The 26,807-nt window shown below is 38.0% G+C and overlaps 1 protein-coding gene across 28 annotated transcripts in view; it reads left to right on the top strand.

Moving 5' to 3' along the window:
• The window catches only part of LRP2BP (LRP2 binding protein), a 62,623-nt gene that overhangs the window by 3,185 nt on the left and 32,631 nt on the right, over nucleotides 1-26,807 (top strand). For 16 of the 28 annotated variants that reach the window (XR_014828732.1, XR_014828731.1, XM_084998036.1 and 13 more), the window contains 3 exon segments: nucleotides 12,729-12,855; nucleotides 13,565-13,677; nucleotides 17,353-17,466. Coding sequence is in view for 20 of the 28 variants with exons in the window: in XM_084998020.1 (XP_084854146.1) it covers nucleotides 12,729-12,855; nucleotides 13,565-13,677; nucleotides 17,353-17,466 (354 nt within the window). In the remaining 8 variants the exon portion in view is untranslated. 28 annotated transcript variants of the gene reach the window in all.

Genomic DNA, 26,807 nt, shown 5'->3' with positions numbered 1-26,807 from the left:
GATAGGCTGAATTAGAATTAGGCTAATTTCATCTATTTCCTATTTGCCTTTATTGACCAAAAAGATAACTGGAAAATATTCCCTAAATGAATAGCTTTGAAAGCAGGAGTAATTACAAATACCTACTAATCTCCATTTATCACTATTATATAACATTTCACTAAATTGTATACATTTAGTAATAATGTCATGGAAAACTTTAGCTCTGAAGAAAGTGAAGGAATATAAAGTAAAACTAAAAGTTTCAACTAGTTGACTTGGTTTCACATGTATTACTTTTAAATCTTATGAGAATTTTATAACCCCAAAATATATTCAAGTAATATTCACCAAACATTTCTGAATATGATGTTTAAATTATTTAGGTAGCCATGTTATTTATCTTAATGTTGACCATATTCCACTGAGCCTTAAAAGTAACTAAATATTAATTACTAATAATGGTGCATGACAATCGTATTTCTATAGCTCACACACCAAGGATGATGTATGAAAACTTTTCAAAGATAGAAGATGGCATTTCAATAAATGGTATTTGGTTTTAAACAGTTTTTCAAACATCCACAGATTGAAAATTACTTGAACTAATCAAATACAATTCTGGTCTTCATTGGCATGGGCAGTCAGGAAATCCATGATCCTAGTATGATTATAAAAGTAAAAGGATTTCCTACAAAGAAATTTTTGTGCCTTAATATATAAATGCTTCCGGCCTCACTTACTCAAACTTCTTGGAGAAGGTGATAAATTATATAGTTATTCTACACAACTGCTGCTCCAGGATATTGGGCACAAGGGATAGTTAGAGAAAGGAGAAGGGAGGGAGAAAGGAGGGACGAAGAGGAGAAAGACAAAAGAATTTCAAACACTTCATGTAGATACTCCCCACTCCAGGAAGTAAGTAGAGAGTAATCCTCTCCCCACTCCATCCTCTTGAGTGTAGCTTGCACATAATGACTTGCCACCAAAAAGTAGAGTATGGGCAGTGGGACAAAAGTAACTTTACAGTGGAGACGCCTGTCAAACACTATGCTGGCTAGTAATTGTTAATATCAGTGATAGGTCATGATGATAGCACGCACTCCTGATATGATGTGTTGAGAAGGGTACTTTACCTCTGCATCTTCCTAAAAGCCCATAACTCAAGTCTAACCATGAGTAAAAGATCAGATAGACCCAGATTGGGAGACATTCTACTGGCTAGCCAGTACAAAAAATAAGGAAAACATGAGAATCTGCCATAGACCAGAGGAGGCTAAGGAGACAGGATGACTAAAGTAGTGTAGTGTGGTGTGGTAACCTGAATGGGATCCTGGGACAGAAAGAGGAAATCACAGTAGAAACCCCCTGCCCCCGCGTCTACATTTTCAATTTCTGTGGTTTTAGGCCAACCATGGTCTGAATATTAAGTGGAAAATTTTGGAAATAAACAACTCAGAGACTACAAATTGCATGCTGCTCTGAGTAGGGTAATGAAATCTCATTCGATCCTGCCCAGAGGTGAATCATCTCTGTGTCCAGGTTAGTCACCTAGTAGCCATCTGGGTTACCAGATTAATTTGTGTTCAAATAATCTCTATTTACTTTATAATGGCCCCAAAGCACAAGAGTAGTGATGCAGGCAGTTCAGATATGTCAGACAAGCTGTAAAGTGCTTCCTTTAAGGGAAAGATGAAAGTTTTTAATAAGGAAAGGTAAGAAATTGTATGCTGAGGTTCTTAGGATCTACATTAAGAGCAAAACTTCTATTTGTGAAATGGTGAAGAAGGAAAAGGAAATGCATGCTAGTTTTGCTGTCATACCTCAAATTGTTACACTTAGTTAACTTTCCAGAAATAGTAATGACAGAAGATAGCTAAACCGCCATGAAGCTAGTTTTAACAAGACAAGGAACAAAAAATGTCACAAAGTTATCACAACTATTGCTAAATTTTTTATTCTGACCAACATATGTTAGTTCCTTTGTAAAACACCCTGCCCATTGCATTGATCACTGGGAGGTCGTCTCAGGCTGTTGTTCTCTAGAATATTCAGTTATTGGGGAACACATCAGTTTGAACTTTTTTCCACGCCTATAAGGATATTATAATATGTAATATAATTAAATACATAACTGGAGAAATATGAACGAGAAGTGAGAGCTGCGATTTTTTTTTTTTTTTTTTTTTTTTTGCTTTTTAGGGACTTATCCTTGGCATACGGAGGTTCCCAGGCTAGGGGTCCAATCAGAACTTTAGCCGCTGGCCTACACCAGAGCCATAGCAATGCGGTATCCGAGCTGCATCTGCAACCTACACCACAGCTCATGGCAACGCGAGATCCCCAACCCCCAGGGATCAAACCCACAATCTCATGGTTCCTAGTCGGATTCATTAACCACTGCACCACGACGGGAACTCTGAGAGCTGTGATTTTTTTTTTTTTTTTTTTTTTTTTTTTTTTTGCTTTTTAGGGATGTATCCGCAGCATATGGAGGTTCCCAGGCTAGGGATCCCATCGGAGCTGTAGCCACTGGCTTACGCCAGAGCCATAGCAACTCAGGATCTGAGCTTCGTCTTCGACCTACACCACAGCTCACGGCAATGCCGGATCCTTAACCTGCTGAGGAAGCCAGGGATCGAACCCGCAACCTCATGGTTCCTAGTCAGATTCGTTAACCACTGCACCACAACGGCAACTCCAAGAGCTGTAATTTTTAAGAAAAGTAAATTGAATGCTTACATACTTCTCAAGTAGCTAAAAAAAGTGCTTTCATAGTAGATTAAGATAAATTAACTATAAAAGATGAGGATAAGTAGTTCTATACTCAGACTGTTCCACAGGTATTTTTCAGTTCATAATCCATTCTAAGGAATCATTATCTGGAATTCATTTCCATACAGCTTATGCAAGAAAGACAGCTCTAAACACTCACATTTAACCTCTATTTAAAGAAATAGCTTCTGACCCTAAGTGGAAAGATGGGAAAATAACTATATATATGTACATATTTTAAAATGTATATCATGTTTGTATACTCTCACTAATTTCCACTTTGTTGTTTAATTGACCAACTACAAGTTGTAACAATACTAGATAAGAGGGCTCTTACTGCATTGATTGGACAACCTATTTCTTTTTTTTTTTTTTTTTTTGCCATTTCTTGGGCCGCTCCTGCAGCATATGGAGTTTCCCAGGCTAGGAGTTGAATTGGAGCTGTAGCCATCGGCCTACGCCAGAGCCACAGCAATGCGGGGTCCGAGCCACGTCTGCAACCTACACCACAGCTCACAGCAACACCGGATCGTTAACCCACTGAGCAAGGGCAGGGACCGAACCCGCAACCTCATGGTTCCTAGTCGGATTCGTTAACCACTGCGCCACGATAGGAACTCCATGGACAACCTATTTCTTTAAGAAATAGAGAGTCGCTGAATATATAGCTACCTTCAGAAAAAGCATACATTATAATATTTTTGCAGGCCATAGCTAATTGATATATTTGATGTATAATTTATCTAGTATAGAAAGTTGAAACGCGTTTTCTTATAGTAAATCAAATTTGTCAAAATTTGTTAATATCCTACCCAAATTAATCTTTGTTCTTAAGAGGAAAAAGTATATAGATAAAATGTTGAGAGTTCCATCATGGCTCAGAGGAAACAAATCTAACATCCATGAGGACTCAGGTTTGATCCCTGGCCTTGCTAAGTGGGCAGTAGGTTAAGGATCTGGCATTTCCATGAGCTGTGGTGTAGGTCACAAATGAGGCTCAGATCCCATGCTGTGGCTGTGGTGTAGACCAGCAACTACAGTTCTGGTTCGACCCCTAGCCTGGGAACTTCCATATGCTGTGGGTGCAGCCCTAAAAAGAAAAAAAAAAAAAAATGTTGATTTTGCTAATCAAGCAACAAAACAAGTGGACAACAGTAATATATGATGTTGTGATAATTTCAAAGCATATATCTAATATCCTACATTTTTCAGCTACTTTAAGTAATGTGTATTTTTAAAATAGAAGAACTGAGTTCTAAATTTTTAACATATTTTCCCAAATTATCTAATAAATAATTTCATTATAGTTATTTTATGCAAGTTTCAATTGATAATATAAACTTCTTACATGCTTAATGTTTTTAAGAATTAAATAACCAAGATACTTTGAGAGTTCCTTGTGTAAATACCATTAAGTGCATAAATCACCTAGACTAATAATGATATTTAGGACTTCATGAAATCTGATCTCTTACCCAACAAAATTGAGAAAGATGATATTATTACTGTTATCTAGAAGTTGTCTAAGGACCTGGGGTGGAGACAAGCAATGTTGTGGGTTCCTTCGTGATTATTTTATAAAAAGTTAAGCCAGTTTTCCTGTTCAGTGAGGCTTTCCATGGTCAGCAGATCATTAGGACACTAGGACAGCAGGTCAATTTAAATTTGTGTTGTTAACAGATTTTCGTCACTTCCCATTATGATTCTGTGTCTTTTCTCAACTTTCTGTACACTTCGAGGATGAGCAATTATTACACATTGATTAACTTACTCATATATTTTACTACATAAAATCTTTAGTGTATTTGTTACTATAACAACAGCAACTCTTCTGTACATATTAACTTCCATAAATCCAGAAAATAAATACAGTCACTAATCTTCCTATTCACTTACCTTTGGATGTTGAGTGAATCCCCTATGTTGGCCCTAACTGGCCAAAAAAGCCACACAATGGGAACAAGACAATCAAGGCATGTGAGTCCCATTAAGATTTTGAACAAATCAATTTAGAATTTTTTTTTTGCTTATTTATTAGAGAAAAATAAAAATAAAATTTATTTTTTAATGATTTTTATTTTTTCCATTTTAGTTGGTTTACAGTTTCTGTCAATTTTCTACGATACAACAAAGAGACCCAGTCACACACATATATATACATTCTTTTTCTCACATTATCCTCCATCATACTCCATCACAGGTGACTGGATATAGTCCCCAGTGCTATACTGCAGGATCTCTGCCTATCCACTCCAAATGCAATTGTTTGCATCTATTAACCCCAGATTCCCAGTCCATCCCACTCCCTCCCCTCCCCCTTGGCAACCCACAAGTTTGTTCTCCAAGTCCATGAGTTTCTTTTCTATGGAAAGTTTCATCTGTGCTGTGTATTAGATTCCAAATGTAAGTGATATCATATGGTATTTGTCTTTCTGACTGACTTCATTTAGTATGAGAGTCTCTAGTTCCATCCATGTTGCTGCAAATGGCATTGTTTTGTTCTTTTTTATGGCTTAGTAGTATTCCATTGCGAATATATACCACATCTTCTTAATCCATTCATCTGTCAATGAACATTTAGGTTGTTTCCATGCCTTGGCTATTACGAATAGTGTTCAATGAACATACGGGTGCGTGTGTCTTAGAAAAATAAAATTTAAAAGCTGCTAGGCTCTCCCATAAGTACTTACCAGTTTTTATCTGGTAGTAAAAAACATCCTGTCTCTTCCCCTGCTTTTTTTCTCATTTCATGGCATGATGTAAATTTACCACACCCAAAAGGAAGGGCATGGGGAAAAAAACACTTTTGTTCTAAATAAACAAATGTACCTAACTGGAAGGGGGGGAAAATCAAGGAAAAATAGAAAGCTATTGCCGGATTCAGTGTTGTCTTCTTAGGTCTCGTTAATAATTAGAATATGCTAAGTTTCATATATGTATAGATTATGCTTCCAGTTATTATATGAACACTACTTTTTAAAACTAACTATTGGACAATGGCAAAGACAAGAACAGTGACATTAAACACAGGCCTTTGTCCTTTGCCCAAATACTTGTTTAACCCTGCTTTTATGGGCACCAGGAATGTTATTCATCTATTATAACAGTTACTTTAGTGCCGAATCTCAATTTTAAAAGAACTTTTAAATAGAGTTTTTCATTATTTCGGTATTGGATTAGGCTAACCATTCTTTAAGTGCCAAAAGAACCAAGTAGAAACATCAGCAAATATCATTAAATTAATAACAGAATTTTAAAACTTGCTAAAAGTTACAAAGAGTGTATAGCCTCATATTTTCACAACCTACTCGACGGCACTGTGCTGGGGCTAGGACTCAGTCTACTGTTGCCCTCATGGCTAAAGTTTTTTTTCAGGGAAAGGATACACAACAAGATCAGCTGGGAAAAAAAGACACAGAGTCTGGAGAAATCCATGCACTGGCTTTTGCTCTCTCCCCTCCACAGAGAAACCCACCAAGTGTGTGCCTTTTTCCAGCAGTGAATAAGGCAGGAACATATATGCTGTGTTTCTGCTTAAGGAAGCCCATTAGAGACTCAACACCCAAGCTTTTTTTTCAATTGGGCGCTGATCATGTTGGCATCTTCCATAACTGATGAGATTATAGAATTCCAGAGGGAAAGCAGGTATTCACCATATATCACATCATTGATACAAGTAATATAAGCATAGCAAATTTGTCTTACATATTAGGCTAGTAAGTCTAAAGGACAGCTTAAGCGTCAAGTTCCCAGATGCCAGCCAAGAACCAACCTTACCCATGGCATATGGAAGTTTCCAGGCTAGGGTTCAAATTGGAGTTGCAGCTGCCAACACACACCACAGCCACAGCAATACCAGATCTGGGTCACATCTGTGACCTACACCACAGGTCACAGCAATGCCAGATCCTTAACCCACTGAGCGATGCCAGGGATTGAACCCATGTCTTCATGGATACTAGTTGGGTTCATTACTGATGGGAAGTTCCCATCTATGCTAATTCTTTTATGCACAGGTACACAAGAATAACCCCTAAAAGACACTAATATACCTAAAACTAATTTTGTAGAAGTTTTACATTTGAATTACCTTTGGCGGAGTTACCGTCGTGGTGCAGTGGTTAACGAATCTGACTAGGAACCATGAGGTTTCGGGTTTGATCCCTGGCCTTGCTCAGTGGGTTGGGGATCCGGCGTTGCCATGAGCTTTGGTGTAGGTTGCAGACGCGGCTAGGATCCCGAGTTGCTGTGGCTCTGGCGTAGGCCGGAAGCTACAGCTCCGATTCAACCCCTAGCCTGGGAACCTCCATATGCCGCGGGAGCAGCCCAAGAAATAGCAAAAAATATATAAATAAATAAGTAAATTACCTTTGGCTATTCCATAAGAATTTACAAACCTTTTTTAGAGCATTTTATCATGTTCACAGAGGTTTGCTTTTTTTTTTTCTTTTTTTATTTAGAGCCGCACCTGCAGCACATGGAAGTTCCCAGGGTAGGGGTCATATTGGAGCTGCAGCTGCCAGCCTATGCCACAGCCACAGCAATACCAGATCCTTAACCCACTGAGCAACGCCAGAGATCGGACCCGCATCCCCATAGATACTAGTCAGATTCTTAACCCGTTGGGCGCAACAGGAAATCCACAAAGGTTTACATTTTTATTTAAGGTAATTTAAAAAGAGAAGGAGAGATCGTATAGCAAGGATGGCTATTTAGGAGGTCTCAGTGCAAATATCCAAAATTTTACATTAATAAAATGGCACGCCAGCCCCAATGTGCATAGTGTGTTTAATGTATGATCAACACAGAGAGAAGCACAAGGCATTTTCTTCTAGGCTACCTGGTATACAAGATTCAAGCATCCTCCAAGGATGGGATGGGATTTTCCCAAAATCCAAACAAGTTTGGACCTGGTTGGAGTAATTTTTTAAGTATCTGTGATTTGTTGCAGTGACCCTGTGTGGTTCTCGATCTTTCAACTTTACATTTACATTATAGCTAACAAGAGAATATCATTTTGCATGTCCAGCTAGTACCTGTTTCCGGGCAAGAGAGATGCTCCTACCAGAAGCCTCTGCTTGCTTCTGGGGTTGGGTCTTTACTCTCAACTTCACCAAGGACTGCAGAGCTTAACCATTTCCCCTTGTGTCAGTTTTTCATCTGAGCCTTCATTCTCCTCCCCTGCATCTTGAGCCCAGAAACTATTTCACTTGACCTTTTCTGACTTTGTCATCTTTCCCTAGTTGTATCTTTCAGCTTGTTTAGGTCCAGACTGATTGTAATCAGAGACAAGGGTATCTCCAGCATGACTAAGGTCCAGGCATGTCTTCTGCAGCTCCAGCAGCCTGGTTCCTCTACTAGGCTCCCCTCACCAGATCTGATACCTGACTGGCCATGTTTGATGGTGAAAATTTTTCCCATTGATCCATATTATTCGTGTAATATTTTCTGTAATCTTTCACTATAGAAAGAGGATGAGGAAAGTCTAGTCTTCCATGTTTTCACCATTTCTAAAGCCACATTCCCAAATGGAGTATGTGCATAATGGTAGTCACCTTCTATTTCAGTATATAAAACCACTCTCACCTAAACAAAATTGTGTCTAAAATTTAAATGATTTCAATACTTAGTTGTACCATTAAAATACCTGCAAACTTAATCTAAATACTTATTTTACCTATTACAGATAATATGCAAGTAGAAGCTATTCATCAATAGAAGTTTCCTTCTGTAATTGGATACATTACCACTTAAAGTAGAAATTCTCTCTTTTTTTTTTTTTTTTCAAACATCCCCCTGCCCCCCTCCCTGCCCCTCCAGCATTTTAGGCCTCATCCTCAGCAAATGGAAGTACCTCAGCCAGAGATCAAGTCTGAGCTGAAGCCACAACCTAGGCCAAAGCAGTGGCAAAATGGATCCTCAACCCACTTTGCCAGGCCAGAGATTGAACCAGCGCCTCCACAGAGATAATCCAGATCATTAACCCATTGTGCCACAGAAGGAACTCCCTCATTTCTAACTCTATCTCTAAATAACAGGGTTTTTTTTTTTTCCTTTGAACACAATTTGAACACAAAGTGTAAAGACTAAAGTTACCTGTAAAAGATTTAATACCAATGCTTTAAAACAGGACTACTCAGTTAAAGGTATAACAAACAATGGGGGAATATTGGTCTTTTCAACAAATGGTACTGGGCCAGTTGGATATCCACATGCAAAATAATTCATTTGGACCAACCCCCCCCACGTCATATACAAAAATGTCTCAATATAGGAGTTCCCATCGTGGCGCAGTGGTTAACGAATCCAAACCATGAGGTTGAAGGTTCGGTCCCTGGCCTTGCTTAGTGGGTTAACGATCCGGCGTTGCAGTGAGCTGTGGTGTAGGTTGCAGACGCAGCTCGGATCCCACGTTGCTGTGGCTCTGGCGTAGGCCAGTGGCTACAGCTCCGATTCGACCCCTAGCCTGGGAACCTCCATATGCCGTGGGAGCGGCCCAAGAAATAGAAAAAAAAAAAAAAAAAAAAAAGTCTCAATATAGATCAAAGACCTAAGTACAAGAGCTAAAACTACAAAATTTTTAAAACATAAGGGTAAATCTTTGTGAGCTTGGATTAGGCATTGGTTTGCTTAGATATGACACCTAAAGCACAATAGAAAAAAAGAGAGAAAAAATTAGAAAAATTGAACTTCAGCTCCTATAGTTCAATAGAAAACAAACGAACAAACAAAAAAACAAATAGCCCAATTAAAAAATGGGCAAAAAGGAGTTCAGTGGCTCAGTGGTAACAAACCCAGCTAGTATCCATGAGGATGTGGGTTCAATCTCTGGCTTCACTCAGTGGGTTAAGGATCCAGCACTGCCAAGAGCTCTGGTGTAGATCACAGATGCGGCTTGGATCCCACATTGCTGTGGGGTAGCCTGGCAGCTACAGCTCCAATTTGACCCCTAGCCTGAGAACTTCCATATACTGCAGCTGCATCCCTAAAAAGGAAAAAAAAAAAAAAAGGCAAAAAACCTGAATAGGTATTTTTCAAAACATATATATGGACAAAGTTATATAAAAAGGTATTTTACATCACTAATCATCAGAGAAATGCAAATCGAAACTATAGTAAGATATCATTCCACACTTTTTAGGATGGCTAGTATCAAAAAACAAAAGATTAGCAAGTGTTGGCAAAGATAGAAAAGGAATGTTGAAAGTTTTGTAAATTGGTGCATCCACTATGGAAAGCAGTATCGCTATTCCTCAAGATATTCAAAATAGAACTACCATGTAATTTAGCAATCTCACTTCTGGGTATGTGGCCAAAAGATTTGAAATCTCTCACAGAGAGATTTTCCCTCCCACGTTCATTGTGGGAGTATTCATATAGCCAAGACATGGAAGCAACCTAAATGTCCATTAATGAATGAGTAGATGAAGAAAATGTGGTAGCTACATAAATTGAATATTATTCAGCCTTATGAAGGAAGGAAAATTTTCCACTTGCAACATGGATGAACCTGAAGGACATTTTGTTCAGTGAAATAAGCCAGACATACAAGAACAAATATAACATGATCCCACTTACATGAAGTATCTAAAATAGTCAAACTTATAGATGCAGAGTATAGAAAGGAGGTTACCAGGAGTCTTGATGGCTACAGAAATATATACCTTTTGCTTTTTAAAATCATGTCTTAGTTCTCATTTTCTGAAATTAAAAAAGTGCTACATTTTGGCTTATTCTCTTATAAGAGTCCTGCCATTTTGAACAATCATGTTGGTTCTGCACTTTGGAGAACAGCATGGAATATTGGTGAAGTGCACAGGTGCTATGGCGTCCCAGCTGTCCCACTTCCCAGCCCTGTGACCTGAGGCAAGTTACTAAACTTCTTCACTGTTGCCTCAGATTCTTCATACATTCAGTGGGCCTAATAATAGCTGGTATTTCATAAGGTTTCATAGGAGTTACCATCTGAAAAGAACTTAGAAGAACAAATTCTGGCATATAGTAAGAGCTCAATAAATTTTTGCTTATATTTTATAGATGCTCTTCAAATCTTTTAAGCTACAGCAACAAAATACATGTGCAGTATATAACCACAGTTGGCAACATGAGTTTATTTATATATTTATTTATTTTTGCCCTTTTTTTTTTTTTTAAGGCTGTACCCACCATGGCATATGGAAGTTCCCAGGTCAAATGGGAGCTGCAGCTGGCCTATGCCATAGCCACATCAACATGGGATCTGAGCCACATCTGTGACCTATGCCACAGCTCGTGGCAACACCAGATCCTTAAACCACTGAATGAGGCCAGGGATTGAACCCGCATCTTCAAGGATACTAGTCGGATTCATTACCATTGAGCCACAGTGGGTACTCCCAACATGAGTTTAAATTAGGTAAAGTTTTGTTTTCTGATTTGTTTCATTTCTGGTGAACTTCCTAAATGTGCCAACTTTTCTTAGCCTTTTTGGATACAGTAGCACATGGGGTTAGTATCTTCAATGAAATTAAAACTGCTATAACCAGTTTCTGAGTAGAGCGATAGTGCTATAAACATCAATCAATTTGGACTCTTTCTTCTAAATACTTTATTTAATATTGCTTCACCCTAAAGTTCTTTGGAAACTTTTATATTTACTAGTGCAACCATTGATTTTTGGAATCATATAAGCAAAGAATTTTGCATGTCTAGGAACAGACATTTTGAAGTCCACTGGTTCATACTACTTATAGGACAAACTACAGATGAGGAAGTTGACTCTTTAAAAGTTGGCTTTTTTTTTTTTTTGGTCTTTTGAGGGCCTCACCCATGGCATATGGAGATTCCCAGGCTAGGGGTCTAATCGCAATCGGAGCTGTTGCTGCCAGCCTACACCAAAGCCACAGCAATGCCAGATATGAGCCGCATCTGCGATCTACACCACAGCTCACAGCAACACCAGATCCTTAACCCAGTGAGCGGGGCCAGGGATGGAACCCTCAACCTCATGGTTCCTAGCTGGATTCATTTCTGCTGAGCCACAACAGGAATTCAAAAAATCTGCTTTTTAAAAATCAGTTTCCAAAATCACATAGACTTTAGAGACTTTTTTCTCTAGTATATTGAATTATCCCCTTTGTCTGCACTTCATTCTCATCAATGAAGCAATGTATTATCCAAAATAGCATCATACAATTGTATAACTATTGCTTTCCAATCACACTAAAGGTCTATTGAATTCTTCTCTTCAGCACCAATCAGGAACCTTTATGGGAAGCTCATTCCTGATTGGTGAAGGGCTGCTGTAACAGTAGAGTTCCAAGGAGTAAACAAAAAGCATAGCAACAACTGAGTTTGCTGCCTCACTCCCCTCGGCCTAGGCCAACCTGGACTCCTTCATCCTAAATGTGGCGGCCTCTACATTTTATATGAAGACTCTGATTTTCCTTTCAACTGTGATCCACCTTATAACATGGCAATCCAATACAGACGGGAAGATAAAACCAAACAGCACAGCTAAAATAAAGTGTATTCCCAGGTAAAACAGACAGATGCTTATGCTTTCATTGGAAATGAAATGCTTTCATTAGTGCAATGAGCTTCAGGAATAAGGCAACAGGAAGGTGCAGTGCACAAGAGCTGTATCTATGGGCAGTGTCACCAATTTCCACTAGCGGCAGCAGCTGTGGTGGGTGACATGCCTCCCTGGAGTGTGTGATCTCATAGCCAGAGAGGGCTTGCAGACAACTCTCATCATTAGTCCCACGCTGTGGAAACAGACATGGAGACAGGCTGTGCTTCTCATAGCTATGGTACGTCCCGGTTGCCTAAGAAAGAATGTTCACATCCCAGAGCTGGTGGTTTGGTGCTCTAGCCCTAGGTGATAAGGGGAGGGTGCTTTATATAATGACTGCCAAGTGGGAGTTCAGTCTCTTTTTGCATTTTTCTGAAGAAAGATATTTCTACATCTTACTTTTTTTTTTTCTTGTTTATAGAATACCCACTGTGGAAACAGGATGAAGTTGACCAGTGAAAAGTTGCCCAAGAACCCCTTTTATCTCTCTCTGTCCCCCTATGCTGCTAAGAACCCAAAACTCTTCCAGTGGAGAAAGGAGAAGACTGGTACAAATCCTGATGATATTTTCTAATACGTACACCAGAGCAAAAGAGAGAAGAAATATTGCTGGCAAGGAAGTGGTTAACTTTACAGTCCTTTTTAGCTTTTTCTGTAAGACTCTGAAATTGCTACCGAACTTATCTGGTAGCAAATCATCAGTGAAGAGGTTTCATAATGAGGTCCTAATCATGGACTTTAGGACACCCTTCTGAAAAAAGACAAGCCAGATGTCATTTCTATTAGAACAATGCCATACTTTATTTGAAACTGACATTTGAACCTATCATTTGTTTTCCCACGGACTTTAAAAAAATGAAATTGGGGCTGGTTAGCTCATTAGTTAGAATATTTCTAGTTAAGGCTCAAATTAAGAATTTCACGCACCCACAAGACAGTTTTTCCTAAAGAATTGCACATACAGTGCATTGCTAGACCTCCTGCCTAGTAGTAAAGAGGGTTAGTTTGATAACCAACCCCCATGATATTTCCTGATTATAAAAGGCACAATATCAGGTACTGTGACTGTGATAGTGCTTTTTTTTTTTTTTTTAAGGTAGTGTTTTTCCCTTGAACTAAGGAGGCCAGTTTTAGGAATGAGAACTAGGAAGGAAACTAGTATAAACAGTGTCAGAGGAATTCTAATAATGTATTACTTCAAGAGAGAATTTTCTATTGCATGGCTAAAGATGGAATCCTTTGCTTTTTAAAAATCAGATCATTACAACCATGCTAATTTGGTGGATAAGGCATTGCAGCTCTTGAAGGAAAGAATAAGGAGAGGGGATACTCTGGCGTATTTCCTACGAGGTCAACTATATTTTGAAGAGGTACCTTGTTTTGTTTTGTTTTCATTTCATATATAAAGCTGCTGTTAGATCCTCATAGCAAAATTCCCTGTAGCATTCCTTACATTGTTAAACTAGGGAAATTTTGTCAAGTTTCAGATTATGGTTGTGGCTTTAAGTATGATCCATTGGTCCCAGCTTAAGGAGACACCAGACCTTTCTCCATGAAACTCATTCTAATGAATGTCATTTATAGGAGTCATTTTGGTGTGAAATCCATTTTCATATGATAAATTAAAAATCTAAGTTTTATATTTTGCCCAAAATATTTAACGTCATTTACAAATTATTTTCATATTTATTTTTTGTTTTTTATTTTTTCTATTATAGTTGATTTACAATATTCTGTCAATTTCTGCTGTACAGCAAAGTGACCCAGTCATACATATATACATACATTATTTTCCTCACATTATCCTCCATCATGTTCCATCACAAGTGACTAGATGTAGTCCCCTGTGCTATACAGCAGGATATCATTGCTTACATAACAATTTTTTTTAATATTTTTTTTATTTTCCCACTGTACAGCAAGGGGGTCAGGTTATCCTTACATGTATACATCACAATTACATTTTTCCCCCACCCTTTGTTCTGTTGCACCATGAGTATCTAGACAAAGTTCTCAATGCTATTCAGCAGGATCTCCTTGTAAATCTATTTTAAGTTGTGTCTGATAAGCCCAAGCTCCCGATCCCTCCCACTCCCTCCCCCTCCCATCAGGCAACCACAAGTCTCTTCTCCAAGTCCATGATTTTCTTTTCTGAGGAGATGTTCATTTGTGCTGGATATTAGATTCCAGTTATAAGTGATATCATATGGTATTTGTCTTTGTCTTTCTGGCTCATTTCACTCAGGATGAGATTCTCTAGTTCCATCCATGTTGCTGCAAATGGCATTATGTCATTCTTTTTTATGGCTGAGTAGTATTCCATTGTGTATATATACCACCTCTTCCGAATCCAATCCTCTGTTGATGGACATTTGGGTTGTTTCCATGTCCTGGCTATTGTGAATAGTGCTGCAATGAACATGCGGGTGCATGTGTCTCTTTTAAGGAGAGTTTTGTCCGGATAGATGCCCAAGAGTGGGATTGCGGGGTCATATGGAAGTTCTATGGCTATATTTCTAAGGTATCTCCAAACTGTTCTCCATAGTGGCTGTACCAGTTTACATTCCCACCAACAGTGCAGGAGGGTTCCTTTTTCTCCACAGCCCCTCCAGCACTTGTTATTTGTGGATTTATTAATGATGGCCATTCTGACTGTTGTGAGGTGATATCTCATGGTAGTTTTGATTTGTATTTCTCTTATAATCAGCGATGTTGAGCATTTTTTCATGTGTTTGTTGGCCATCTGTATATCTTCTTTGGAGAAATGTCTGTTCTGGTCTTTTGCCCATTTTTCCATTGATTGGTTAGTTTTTTTGCTGTTGGGTTGTAAAAGTTGTTTATATATTCTAGAGATTAAGCCCTTGTCAGTTGCATCATTTGAAACTGTTTTCTCCCATTCTGTAAGTTGTCTTTTTGTTTTCTTTTGGGTTTCCTTTGCTGTGCAAAAGCTTTTCAGTTTGATGAGGTCCCATGGGTTTATTTTTGCTCTAATTTCGATTGCTTTGGGAGACTGACCTGAGAAAATATTCATGATGTTGATGTCAGAGAGTGTTTTGCCTATGTTTTCTTCTAGGAGTTTGATGGTGTCCTGTCGTATATTTAAGTCTTTCAGCCATTTTGAGTTTACTTTTGTGCATGGTGTGAGGGTATGTTCTAGTTTCATTGCTTTGCATGCAGCTGTCCAGGTTTCCCAGCAATGCTTGCTGAATAGACTTTCTTTTTCCCATTTTATGTTCTTGCCTCCCTTGTCAAAGATTAATTGACCATAGGTGTCAGGGTTTATTTCTGGATTCTCTATTCTGTTCCATTAGTCTGTCTGTCTGTTTTGATACCAGTACCACACTGTTTTGATGACTGTGGCTTTGTAGTATTTCTTGAAGTCTGGGAGAGTTATGCCTCCTGCTTGGTTTTTGTTTCTCAGGATTGCTTTGGCGATTCTGGGTCTTTTGTGGTTCCATATAAATGTTTGGATTGTTTGCTCTAGTTCTGTGAAAAATGTCATGGGTAATTTGATAGGGATTGCATTGAATCTGTAGATTGCTTTGGGTAGGATGGCCATTTTTACAATATTGATTTTCCCAATCCAGGAACATGGAATATCTTTCCATTTCTTTACATCTTCTTTGATTTCTTTGATTAAAGTTTTATAGTTCTTGGCATATAGGTCCTTTACCTCCTTGGTCAGTTGTATTCCGAGGTATTTGATTTTGTGAGGTGCAATTTTAAAAGGTATCGTATTTTTGTATTCCTTTTCTTTTTTTTTTTTTTTTTTTTTTTTTGCTATTTCTTTGGGCCGCTCCCGCGGCACATGGAGGTTCCCAGGCTAGGGGTCCAATCGGAGCTGTAGCCACTGGCCTACGCCAGAGCCACAGCAACGCAGGATCCGAGCCGCATCTGCAACCTACACCACAGCTCACGGCAACGCCGGATCGTCAACCCACAGAGCAAGCGCAGGGACCGAACCCGCAACCTCATGGTTCCTAGTCGGATTCGTTAACCACTGCGCCACGACGGGAACTGTATTCCTTTTCTAATGTTTCATTGCTGGTATACAGAAATGCAACTGACTTCTGAATGTTAATCTTATATCCTGCTACTTTGCTGAATTTATTAATCAGTTCAAGTAGTTTTGGGGTTGAGTCCTTAGGGTTTTCTATGTATAGTATCATGTCATCTGCATACAGTGACAGTTTGATCTCTTCTCTTCCTATATGGATGCCTTTTATTTCTTTTGTTTGTCTAATTGGTGTGGCTAGGACTTCCAAAACTATGCTTACATAACAATTTAAAATCCTAGTTCTTATCTAGTACTCAAAGGTAGGTTTATCTGTTCCTCTGTGGAGTAAGGAGGGAATTGCCATCTTTATCCACGTGATGCTGAGGTTTGCAAAGTAGATCTAGAGGACCTGTGAAAACTGTCACTCCAACTTCAGCAGTATAGCTTACACTTTAGTATATTTGTTACTATATCCTATAACACTGAGGAGCCTTAAATGAATGACACGTAACACATAGGTTTTTAAGGACGTGTGGAAGAAAGATAATTTGGAAGAATCACACATTTGTTCTCCCTTGTCGTCTCCCCAGCTGGAAAATGGCAAAACTGGAAGATCTGAGCCACTTAACAGTAGATATGTAATTCATAATAGTGGATATCCTGATGTTTTATTTTCTCCAAGACTTTGGCCCCAGCTCTGGAGTTTCTCAGACTGCAGAAGTGGTGGGTGAAACGGCAGGCTGGAATGAGCAGAGGGCCAGGGTATCATTTAGAGAGAGGTTTGCTAGTAGCCAAGAATAAGAGTGAAAGCCAGAGTCTCACCCAGGTTCCTCCTGGTCACTTCCCTCAGTTGCATTATTTAGGTTTATTTTATTGATCTTATAGTGTGTTGCTAGGTGTCAGTGACTTACTTGCAAATTCCATAAATTTCTTGCTGTCTTTTGTTGTTTTATTTGATGCTGCTAGTTAGATTCAGGTGGGAATTAAGTATCTGGGATTACTTTAAGATAAAAATGAAAATAATTCAATATTTTCTGGGCGCTTATAGGGATGGTATGAAGAAGCATTAGAACAGTTTGAAGAAATCAAGGAAAAGGATCATCAGGCAACTTACCAGCTAGGAGTCATGTATTATGATGGCCTGGGGACAACCACAGATGCTGTAAGTTAGTGTTTTGTTCACAGTGTTTAAGATTTCATTGTTTATGGATTATTTGATAAATTTAAAATGATTTATATTTTATTTATGTGAAAAACAAAATTTCTTCGCCTCTCTCCTTGCTACTATTAGCCATCAATAACATTCCTGTTTTAAAATATTTTTCTTTGTTTTAAAGTTATTTCAAAACTACCTGAACATGGGGAAAAGTTAGAAAATAAACAAAAATATGAATACTCTAAATGTTACTATCAAATATGAACATTGTTATTTTATTAGAGTATATTCTTCTATGTATTGCCCTATGCAAAAAAAAATATTTATGTGTGTGTGTATACATACATACACTTTTTAAATATAGGAACATAATATATACACTGTTTTATAATATCTTTTTTTTTTCACCTAACAATGTATTTTGAATGTCCTTCCTTTTCAATAGATATAATCTACATTAAATATCTACATAATAATCTCATATAAATAATATTTCTAGGCCTCATTAATTTTGGCGTGTTTAAAAAGATAAAGAATAAATTAAAGTGTGAGATTTGGATATCAGTGTTACAATTTTCTCTCTTCTATATGAATTATTTTTTTTCTTTTTTAGGGCCACTTGTATGGTATATGGAAGTTCCCAGGCTAGGGGTAGAATCAGAGCTTCAGCCGCTGGCCTACACCACAGCCACAGCAACACAGGATCCAAGCCGCATCTGCAACCTACACCATGCCTCATGGCAATGCAGGATCCTTAACCCCCTGAGCGAGGCTTGGGACTGAACCCATATCCTCATGGTCACAAGTCAGGTTCATTACCACTGAGCCACAGCAGGAACAATGAATTTTATTTTTTAATTCCTTCTCTTCTTTTGGCCTCATCTTACAAAGAAATTTCCTATCAAATTTATTTAAAAATTTTTTAAAGATGTTTAGAAGTTAATTTCTCTAAGTTCACTAGCAAAGGTGTCCTACCCATACTGGTCTAATTAAAAAGCTGAAATGTGAAAAGTGCACAGGCTTTCAAATCTTGGCTTTACCTCTGGTTTCAAATCTTGGCTTTACCACTTATTAGCAATATGATCTTTGGAAAATTATTTCTGAGCTTTAATGTCCTAATTATAAAATGAAGATAAATAAACCTAAGTTAAAGATACATCTGGCATTGCTCCCCGTCTTTTGGCCATAGCCAACACTTCTTTCTAGCTGAGTCCAAATATAACCTCAGACTTTTTATCAATATAAAACTTTAAGGATGAATTATTGATTCAGTCCATTGAAGTCAGCATATAAAATAAAACCCATTAGCCTAACTTATGTAGTTGTTAATGAGATTGAAGGACAACATATAAAAATAACTAATACAGGGCACAAGGAGTAAGGACCCCAATAGGCATTTTCCTCCCTGACTTTTTATCTTGTATAAAGCTATTCATGTGGACTATAATTTCATTCCTGAAATTCTGAAATTCTTAATTTTTACTTTTTTTATAATCATTGCACCCTATGATGAAATGAATGAGTGATAAAAATAAATATTTGCATTAAATATAAGATACTCACTTTAATCTATTTATAGTTTAACCTGTTAAAAGTTTAGTAATGTAAAAATAATTAATTAATTAAAAAAAAAAAGAAGTTCCCATTGTGGCTCAGTGGCTTAAGGATATGGCATTGCCATTAAGCTGTGGTGTAGGTTGCAGACGTGGCTCAGATCCCACGTTGCTGTGGCTGGGGCTGTGGCTGGTGGCTACAGCTCCAGTTGAACCCCTAGCCTGGGAACTTCCATATGCTGTGGGTGTGGCCCTAAAAATACAAAAGACGAAAAAAAAAAAAAAAGTAACATGTAGAATCTATGACTACATTGCCTGTACTTACTTCAAATTTAATATCACTGACCAAACCCTCTTTTAAATACCCTCCTCTTAGTGCTAGGATATCTTTATTTCATCTGATTCTCTCTCATACCTTGCACGCTTCATTCTATCATTGTCTATATGTTTGTAATATATTTTTTTCTGGTTGTCTCTTCACAAGCCACTCCTCTGTCACCTCTGCTAGCTGCTTCTCTTCTTTCTAAATGTCGAGGTAGGTCAGAACCTAGGCTTCAGCTCCTCTTACTGTCATTTTTACGCCCTCCTTGAGTAAGCTCATCTGGCCCCATGGTTAAATTATCTGTATATATTTTAAAGACTCCTAAATTGTTGTCTTCATACCAGAACTGAATTCTGAGATCCATATATTCAAATGCCTTTCTCTCTCTAGATGTTTAATAAGCATCTCCCCATCTCTTTGATTCCACATCTAGTTCGTCTACAAATGTTTAAAGTATACACAGGTCCTAATGTTTAAGGCAATGAAGTTTCTTTGTGAACTAGTTCAATTCATAGGAATTATCATCCTCCTTGGAGTTACCTTGAAGGACACAAAAGCAACTAGAACACCCATTTCTATTTTTTGCCCTGTGAGCACTTACTGTGCAATCCATGAGGTATGTGCTTGCTCTTATGCATTTCCAGGCCCAGTTTAGTTGGATTGTGGTGTTATTTACTCACACTTTCATTCCACAAACATTTATGAGTCAGAAACAGTCCTAGATTTTGGAGAGGCAAAGATGAGTGTGAAAAAAATAAGTGCAGTTAAGTGTCCTAGGTTAAGAAAGATACATGTGCTATAGGCTCAGGGGAGTTTTGGTAGAACTGACACCAGCTGAATCTTAAAAGATAAGAACAGTACATAAGGGAAAGAATGACATTTAGATAGTGGAAGCAACATGAGCAATGTCAGGAAACCTCCTCCAGTAGCTTAGATCCAACTTCTTCAGCTGTCTTTTTGCACCTTTCACTACCTTGACTGAAAGAGTCTTAGAACTCTTACTCATTAACTGTGCTGTATATAGATGGGCATCTAAGCACTTGAGAATCTTGTATATAGAATCCTGGGCCAGAACAGTAGTCTTAATACCAATTATATAAATTATAGTTGCATCTCACCATACTCTGTGAGGCAGTTAGCGATTTCTTAAATATCCTGATATATACTAAATAATTAAAGCCAGAAATGTAGATTGACATACTAATTTTATAAATATTTTGTGATCTTCAAACAATAATGCAGTTTTTAGGGAATAGTATTAAAATCCATTCTAGAAAATATTTTAAATAAGATGATTCACAAGTAAGATGGTTAAAAGCTTTAAGATTACTATGCTTATTATTTCACCGATTCACATTGACATTTAAATATCTGTCAAAAAAATTGATCTCAAGTGATTCCGACTCTCCAAATTGCCTACAAGTTCAGAGAAACTTGAAAGTATCATTTTATTTTGTTAATTTTCTTTACCTGCTAGATTTTCAGGAGTCTTTTATTTTTATATCTGTCTTGTCCTTAGGATCTCCAGTGTGCTTTTAAAAATACATTACAGGAATTCCCATGGTGGCACAGTAGGTTAATGATCCAGCTTGTCTCTGTGGCTTTATCAGTTCAATCCCTGGCCCAGCCAGCAGGTTAAGGATTTCCATATGCTGTGCGTGTGGCCAAAAAAGGGGGGAAAATTACCAAAAAAACTTCCAGTTTTAGGATTATATAAGTACTAGGGACGTAAAATGTACAACATGATTGATATAGTGAACACTACCCTGTATTACACATAAAAGCTATTAAGAGAATTAATCATGGAGTTCCCAGCGTAGCTCAGTGGTTAATGAACCTGACTGGCATCCATGAGGACACAGGTTCGATCCCTGGCCTCGCTCAGTGGGTTGAGGATCTGGCGTTGCCATGAACTGTGCTGTAGGTCGCAGACGCAGCTTGGATCCAGTGTTGCTGTGGCTGTGGTGTAGGCGGGCGGCTACAGCTCCAATTGGACCCCTAGCCTGGGAACCTCTATATGCCACAGGGGCAGCCCTAAAAAAAGAGAGAGAAAGACAAAGAAAGAGAGAGAGAATTAATCATAAGGGTTCTTAGCACAAGGAAAACTTTTTTCTTTTATTTTGTATCTATATAAGATGATGGATGTTCACTAGACTTATTGTGGTGATCATTTTATGACATATGTAGGTCAAATCACTACATTCTGTACTTAAAGTTATACAGTGCTGTATGTCAATTACATCTCAAAACTGAAAGGAAAATGAAGCAAAATAAAAAGCCAACATCATAGAAAAGATATTATTTAAAAAGTGTGGAGATTTTTTTCAGATATTTACTCTATCACCATGCCATTTGCTTCCTTGGTGTTTACCTATGTTCATTATAATGAGAGATAACAGTCAGTTGGCTGCCAAAATTAACTGGGAATTAGAAGAGTACAGGGGACCAAGAAAGTATGAGAGATGTAATTATCTTCATGAGATAAGTGGAAACTAGAATGTATTCATTAACCAGTTACACTTGCCATAAAACTTCTTAAGTCTCTCTCTAGGATGTGAATCATTTCAAAAATACTGGTTTTGGGAGTTCCCATCGTGGCTCAGTGGTTAACGAATCCGACTAGGAACCATGAGGTTGAGGGTTCGATCCCTGGCCTTGCTCAGTGGGTTAAGGATCTGGTGTTGCCGTGAGCTGTACTGTAGGTCGCAGACGTGGCTCAGATCTGGTGTTGCTGTGGCTGTGGTGTAGGCCAGCGGCTACAACTCCGATTAGACCCCGAGCCTGGGAACCTCCATATGCCGAGGGAGTGGCCCTAGAAAAGGCAAAATGACCCCCCCAAAAAAACTGGTTTTGTACATATTTATGCTTTCTAACTCAATGGTCCCCTATTCATATTTAAATGACATCATGGCTATACCATCATACAAGTAATAGGATTGTTTAACGTGGAATTAACAAATAGGTCCTAAGAAAATGGTAATAATGTAGGATAATATGCATAAACTATATCTTTTAAAAGCCTTTAAACACTCTAACCAGAAAGAATTTACAACAAGAAAAAGAATCAACAATTTGAATTTACTAAAGAAATAATAAATTCCCAAAGCAATTTGAGAATCAGTGAGAAATATTTAGTGTACAAAAATAGAATAAAGCAGAAATTGAAAAATGCCTAATTTCTGACAGGATCTGTCAAAGAAAAAATACAGTGGAAATTAGATGACAATTGAACTCTTATCTCTAAAAATTAAGAAAATACATTTTGTCAATCAAACATGAGAAGACTGGGGGACAAATTGCAATGAAACAAAAAATTTGTGAAAACAAATCTATAAAAATTTTACTTTCAAAAAATTGAATTAATACAGAATACATCTGTCAAAACCAATAGTTATTCTCTAATACCATTTAATATCCAGTTTATATTCAGGGTTCTCAAGTTGTCCCAAAGTCTTTCAAGCCAGTATTCAGTCAGAGACCACCCAGTACGTTGAGTTATAATGTCTGCAGATTTCATTTAATCTAGATTAGTTCTCTCTTCTGCCTTTTTTCATAATATTGACTTTATTAGAGGTGACACTTATATGATGTTTATGCAGAAAAATGTCTTTTTTTATAGAGTGTACTGAAATATTTAGAAGTGAAGAGTCCTGATATTTTCATATCTGCAAATAATTGAAGCAAGTCATAAAAAATAGATGAAGCAAATATAGCAAAATATTATTATTGACAATCTATGTGGTAGTTATGTAAATTTTTATGGCATTCTTTCTTTTCTGCATGCTTAAAAATTTTCATATAAAAAGTTTTTAAAAGTTTAAAGAAACTCATAATTCATATAATGATGAGAAAAATGTAATTTGTCTAAATTCCCCTGTTAATAGAGGATAGATAGAGATGTAAAAGATATAATGTACACATGGTGACTATAGTTATTAATACTGTATTGCATGTTTGGAAGTTGCTGAGAGAGTAAATCTTAAAAGTTCTCATCAGAAGAAAAAAAGAAAAAAATGTGTAATTATGTATGGTGATGGATGGTAATTAGACTTGTAATGATAATTTCACAGTGTATACAAATATCAAATCAATATGTTGTATACCTGAAACTAATGTAATGTTATATATTAATTATACCTCAATAAAAAATAAGTTTATAAAAGAGGAAATATGTACTTCACTTAAGCAAATGACAGAAAAAAAATTTTTTTTTTTTTTTTTTGTCTTTTTGCTATTTCTTTGGGCCGCACCCGCGGCATATGGAGGTTCCCAGGCTAGGGGTCGAATCGGAGCTGTAGCCACTGGCCTACGCCAGAGCCACAGCAATGCTGGATCCAAGCCGCGTCTGCAACCTACACCACAGCTCACGGCAACGCCAGATCGTTAACCCACTGAGCAAGGGCAGGGATCGAACCCGCAACCTCATGGTTCCTAGTCGGATTCGTTAACCACTGCGCCACGACGGGAACTCCCAGAAAAAAATTTCAATAGCTCAACAAACATATTCAAAGAAAGTGTGAATAGGAGTTCCCGTCTTGGCGAAGTGGTTAACGAATCTGACTAGTAACCATGAGGTTGCAGGTTCGATCCCTGCCCTTGCTCAGTGGGTTGATGATCTGGCATTGCCGTGAGCTGTGGTGTAGGTTGCAGACGCAGCTTGGATCCCGCATTGCTGTGGCTCTGGCATGGGCGGGTGGCTACAGGGTCCAATTAGACCCCTAGTCTGGGAACCTCCATATGCCACAGCAGCAGCCCTAGAAAAAGGCAAAAAGACAAAAAAAAAAAAAAAAAAAGAAAGAAAGAAAGAATGAATAGAAATTAATAAGAAATTATTATTATAATTAGATTAGATTAGATTAGAAACTTAAGCTCTGCTCAATATGAAAAACATAACAATGTATACGTGCCAAAGATCACAGCATCAAACTACCTAAAAGATATTGTGCTAAAAGTAGATAAAATATTAATTTTAATATCTGAATACTATAGATAATTTTCAATATATGATAGGAAAGTTCAATAAACTATGCAGTATCCACACAATAAAATTCCTACCATGAAATTTTAAGACTCCTTTGTTGTTGCCAAAATAGAATATATATACTAAGCATGTGTTTGAGCACAAAGATCGTAACAACCTCCTCCCCACCCTAAATTTATGAGAGAAAACTCCATTTATTCCTTAAGCTTCAGATAAAATGCATTCAGTTTTCCCTTACAACTCTAATTTCATAGATTGTCAAATTCAAAGAGCTTTAAAATTAATTCTTTGAGCAGCTTACAGTCTCACAGTTACCCCTGCTTTTCTTGTTTATGCCAAATGTTTATTCTCTAGTCTTCATCTTTGTGGTTGTTCCTTTATCTCCTCTCCAGCATAGGTCACATCTTATTCTCCCTGGTGATATCACATTGTGGCTAGCTGGCCACCAAGAAGCCATATAGATTAACACTTACTTCATAAATTCTTTAGTTTTCAAACCAATAACTGTCATTCTAAACCCTCACCCAAGCCCCAAGTTTGCTATCTCTGCTTGATTGCTGCCATCAGTAGGGCTTCACCAGGGATCATGAGGCAAACCCACTGTAACCATATCTGAACTTGACGCCAGAATTCCATCTGGAACCTCAGTATTACTTGCTTGCAGCAACCTCAGAGCTGTATCATCTTGGCCACCACACAAAATGAATGCTTCTGGTCATCTGGCTTCTCACGTATTCTTGAGTCCTTATTGCTTTGTGTTTCCTCTCTCTCACTCTTGCTGCCCCACTCCTAAGCCTTCCAAATGGTGAATCAAGTCCCTCACCTCCTCAGCCTTTTCTCAGGCTACTTCCTTCACTTCCTTGCCTCATCAGAAACCTGGTTGTCCCACAAGCCGTCCTCTTTAGAGGAGGGCTCTCCTTACAACATTCCAAAGTATCAGAGTGCTCAAAGGTGGAGCTGGTATGATTTTCATTTCCCAATTCACTGTTGAGCTGTTATTTCTCCACCTCAGGCATAAAGTGTATCTTCTTTGAAGTTCATAGTAACTCATTGCTTTCCCGGTTTTATCAATTTCCTGGTCATTGGTCATTCCCTAATATTAATCTAAAGACTTTGACTCTGGAATTACAGTTTTCTTCCCTGTGTCATTCCATCATTTTATCTGATATTTGAATGAAGATCTGAGCAACAAGAAAGAGCAACCATGTATAGCTCTAGGTGACTCACATTCTAGGCAGAGGAAATAGCTAGTGTTTAGACCTGAGAGAGGATAGTACAGCTGAAATACAGTCAACAGTGAGACAGTGTCCAAACCACATGGGACATGGCAAACTATGGCCAAGAGTTTGGATTGTATTATTAATGCAGTGTGAAGACACCAAACAGGAGTGAAATTAATATGATTTACATTTTAAAGATCATTTTGTTTGTCGTGTGGAGAAAGGATTGAATGGAGACCAGAGCAGAAGCAGGAAATCCAGTTAGGAAGCCATTGCAATAGTTCAGATAAAATAGCAGCTTTATCTAAAGTTATAATAGCAGGGAGTTCCTGTTGTGGCTCAGTGGTAATGAACCTGACTAGTATCCATGAGGACATGGGTTCCATCCCTGGCCTCGTTCAGTAGGTTAATGATCTGGCATTGCCATGAGCTGTGGTGTAGATCACAGATGTGGCTTAGATCTGGCATTGCTGTGACTGTGGGTAGGCTGGCAGCTACAGCTCTGATTGGACCCCTAGCCTGGAAACTTCCATATGCCACGGGTGCAGCCCTAAAAAAAAAAATAAAAAATAAGTTATAATAGAGAAAATTGGACAGATTTAGGATATCCTTTAAGAGGCTTTGGACTTTCTGATTATTTAGAAGAGGGGCAGTGATAAGGGGAGGAACCAAAGATCACTTCTACTTTTGGGCTTGAGTGGATAATGTTGCCACTTAATAACACTGGGATGACTGAGGGAGAAGCAGGTTTGGGGCATAGGAGGAAAAGTGAAACATTTCTGTTTGAATGTTTGGTTCAAAGTACCTGTTAAGACACATAAGTAGACAGTCAAGTAGAGTCTGGAGCTCAATGGTGCCATCAAGTGGGGAGAAATCCGTGCAGGGCTATCTGTGGAGTAATGGAGTTACAGTTTGGATAAAATTGCTGGATGAGTGACTATCATAGACAAGAGCAAAAGGCCAAGGCCAAGGACTGGAAGCCCTCTAATATTTAATGGTCAGAAAAGAAGGACTAGTCAGGAAAGAGAAGGAGAAGCCAGGGAGGACAGAGGAAAATCGGAAGTGCCTGGTGATCAGGAAGTCAAACGGTGAAATTGTTTCAAGAAAGGAGTGACCGTCTGTCTTAAATTCTGCTGAGATATGAATAGAATGAAAACTAAGCACATTTTTTTTATTACTCAATGAATTTATTACATTTATAGTTGTACAATGATCATCACAATCCAGCTTTATAGGATTTCCCCCTACCCCCAAACCATAAGTTTTTCAAA

This window comes from Sus scrofa, chromosome 15, assembly GCF_054392235.1.
Source record: "Sus scrofa isolate SSC_HxYL_T2T_F1_AM1 chromosome 15, Sscrofa_HxYL_maternal_Yorkshire_Landrace_v2.0, whole genome shotgun sequence".
Classification (NCBI taxonomy): domain Eukaryota; kingdom Metazoa; phylum Chordata; class Mammalia; order Artiodactyla; family Suidae; genus Sus; species Sus scrofa.
This window is presented reverse-complemented; position numbering and strand designations above follow the sequence as displayed.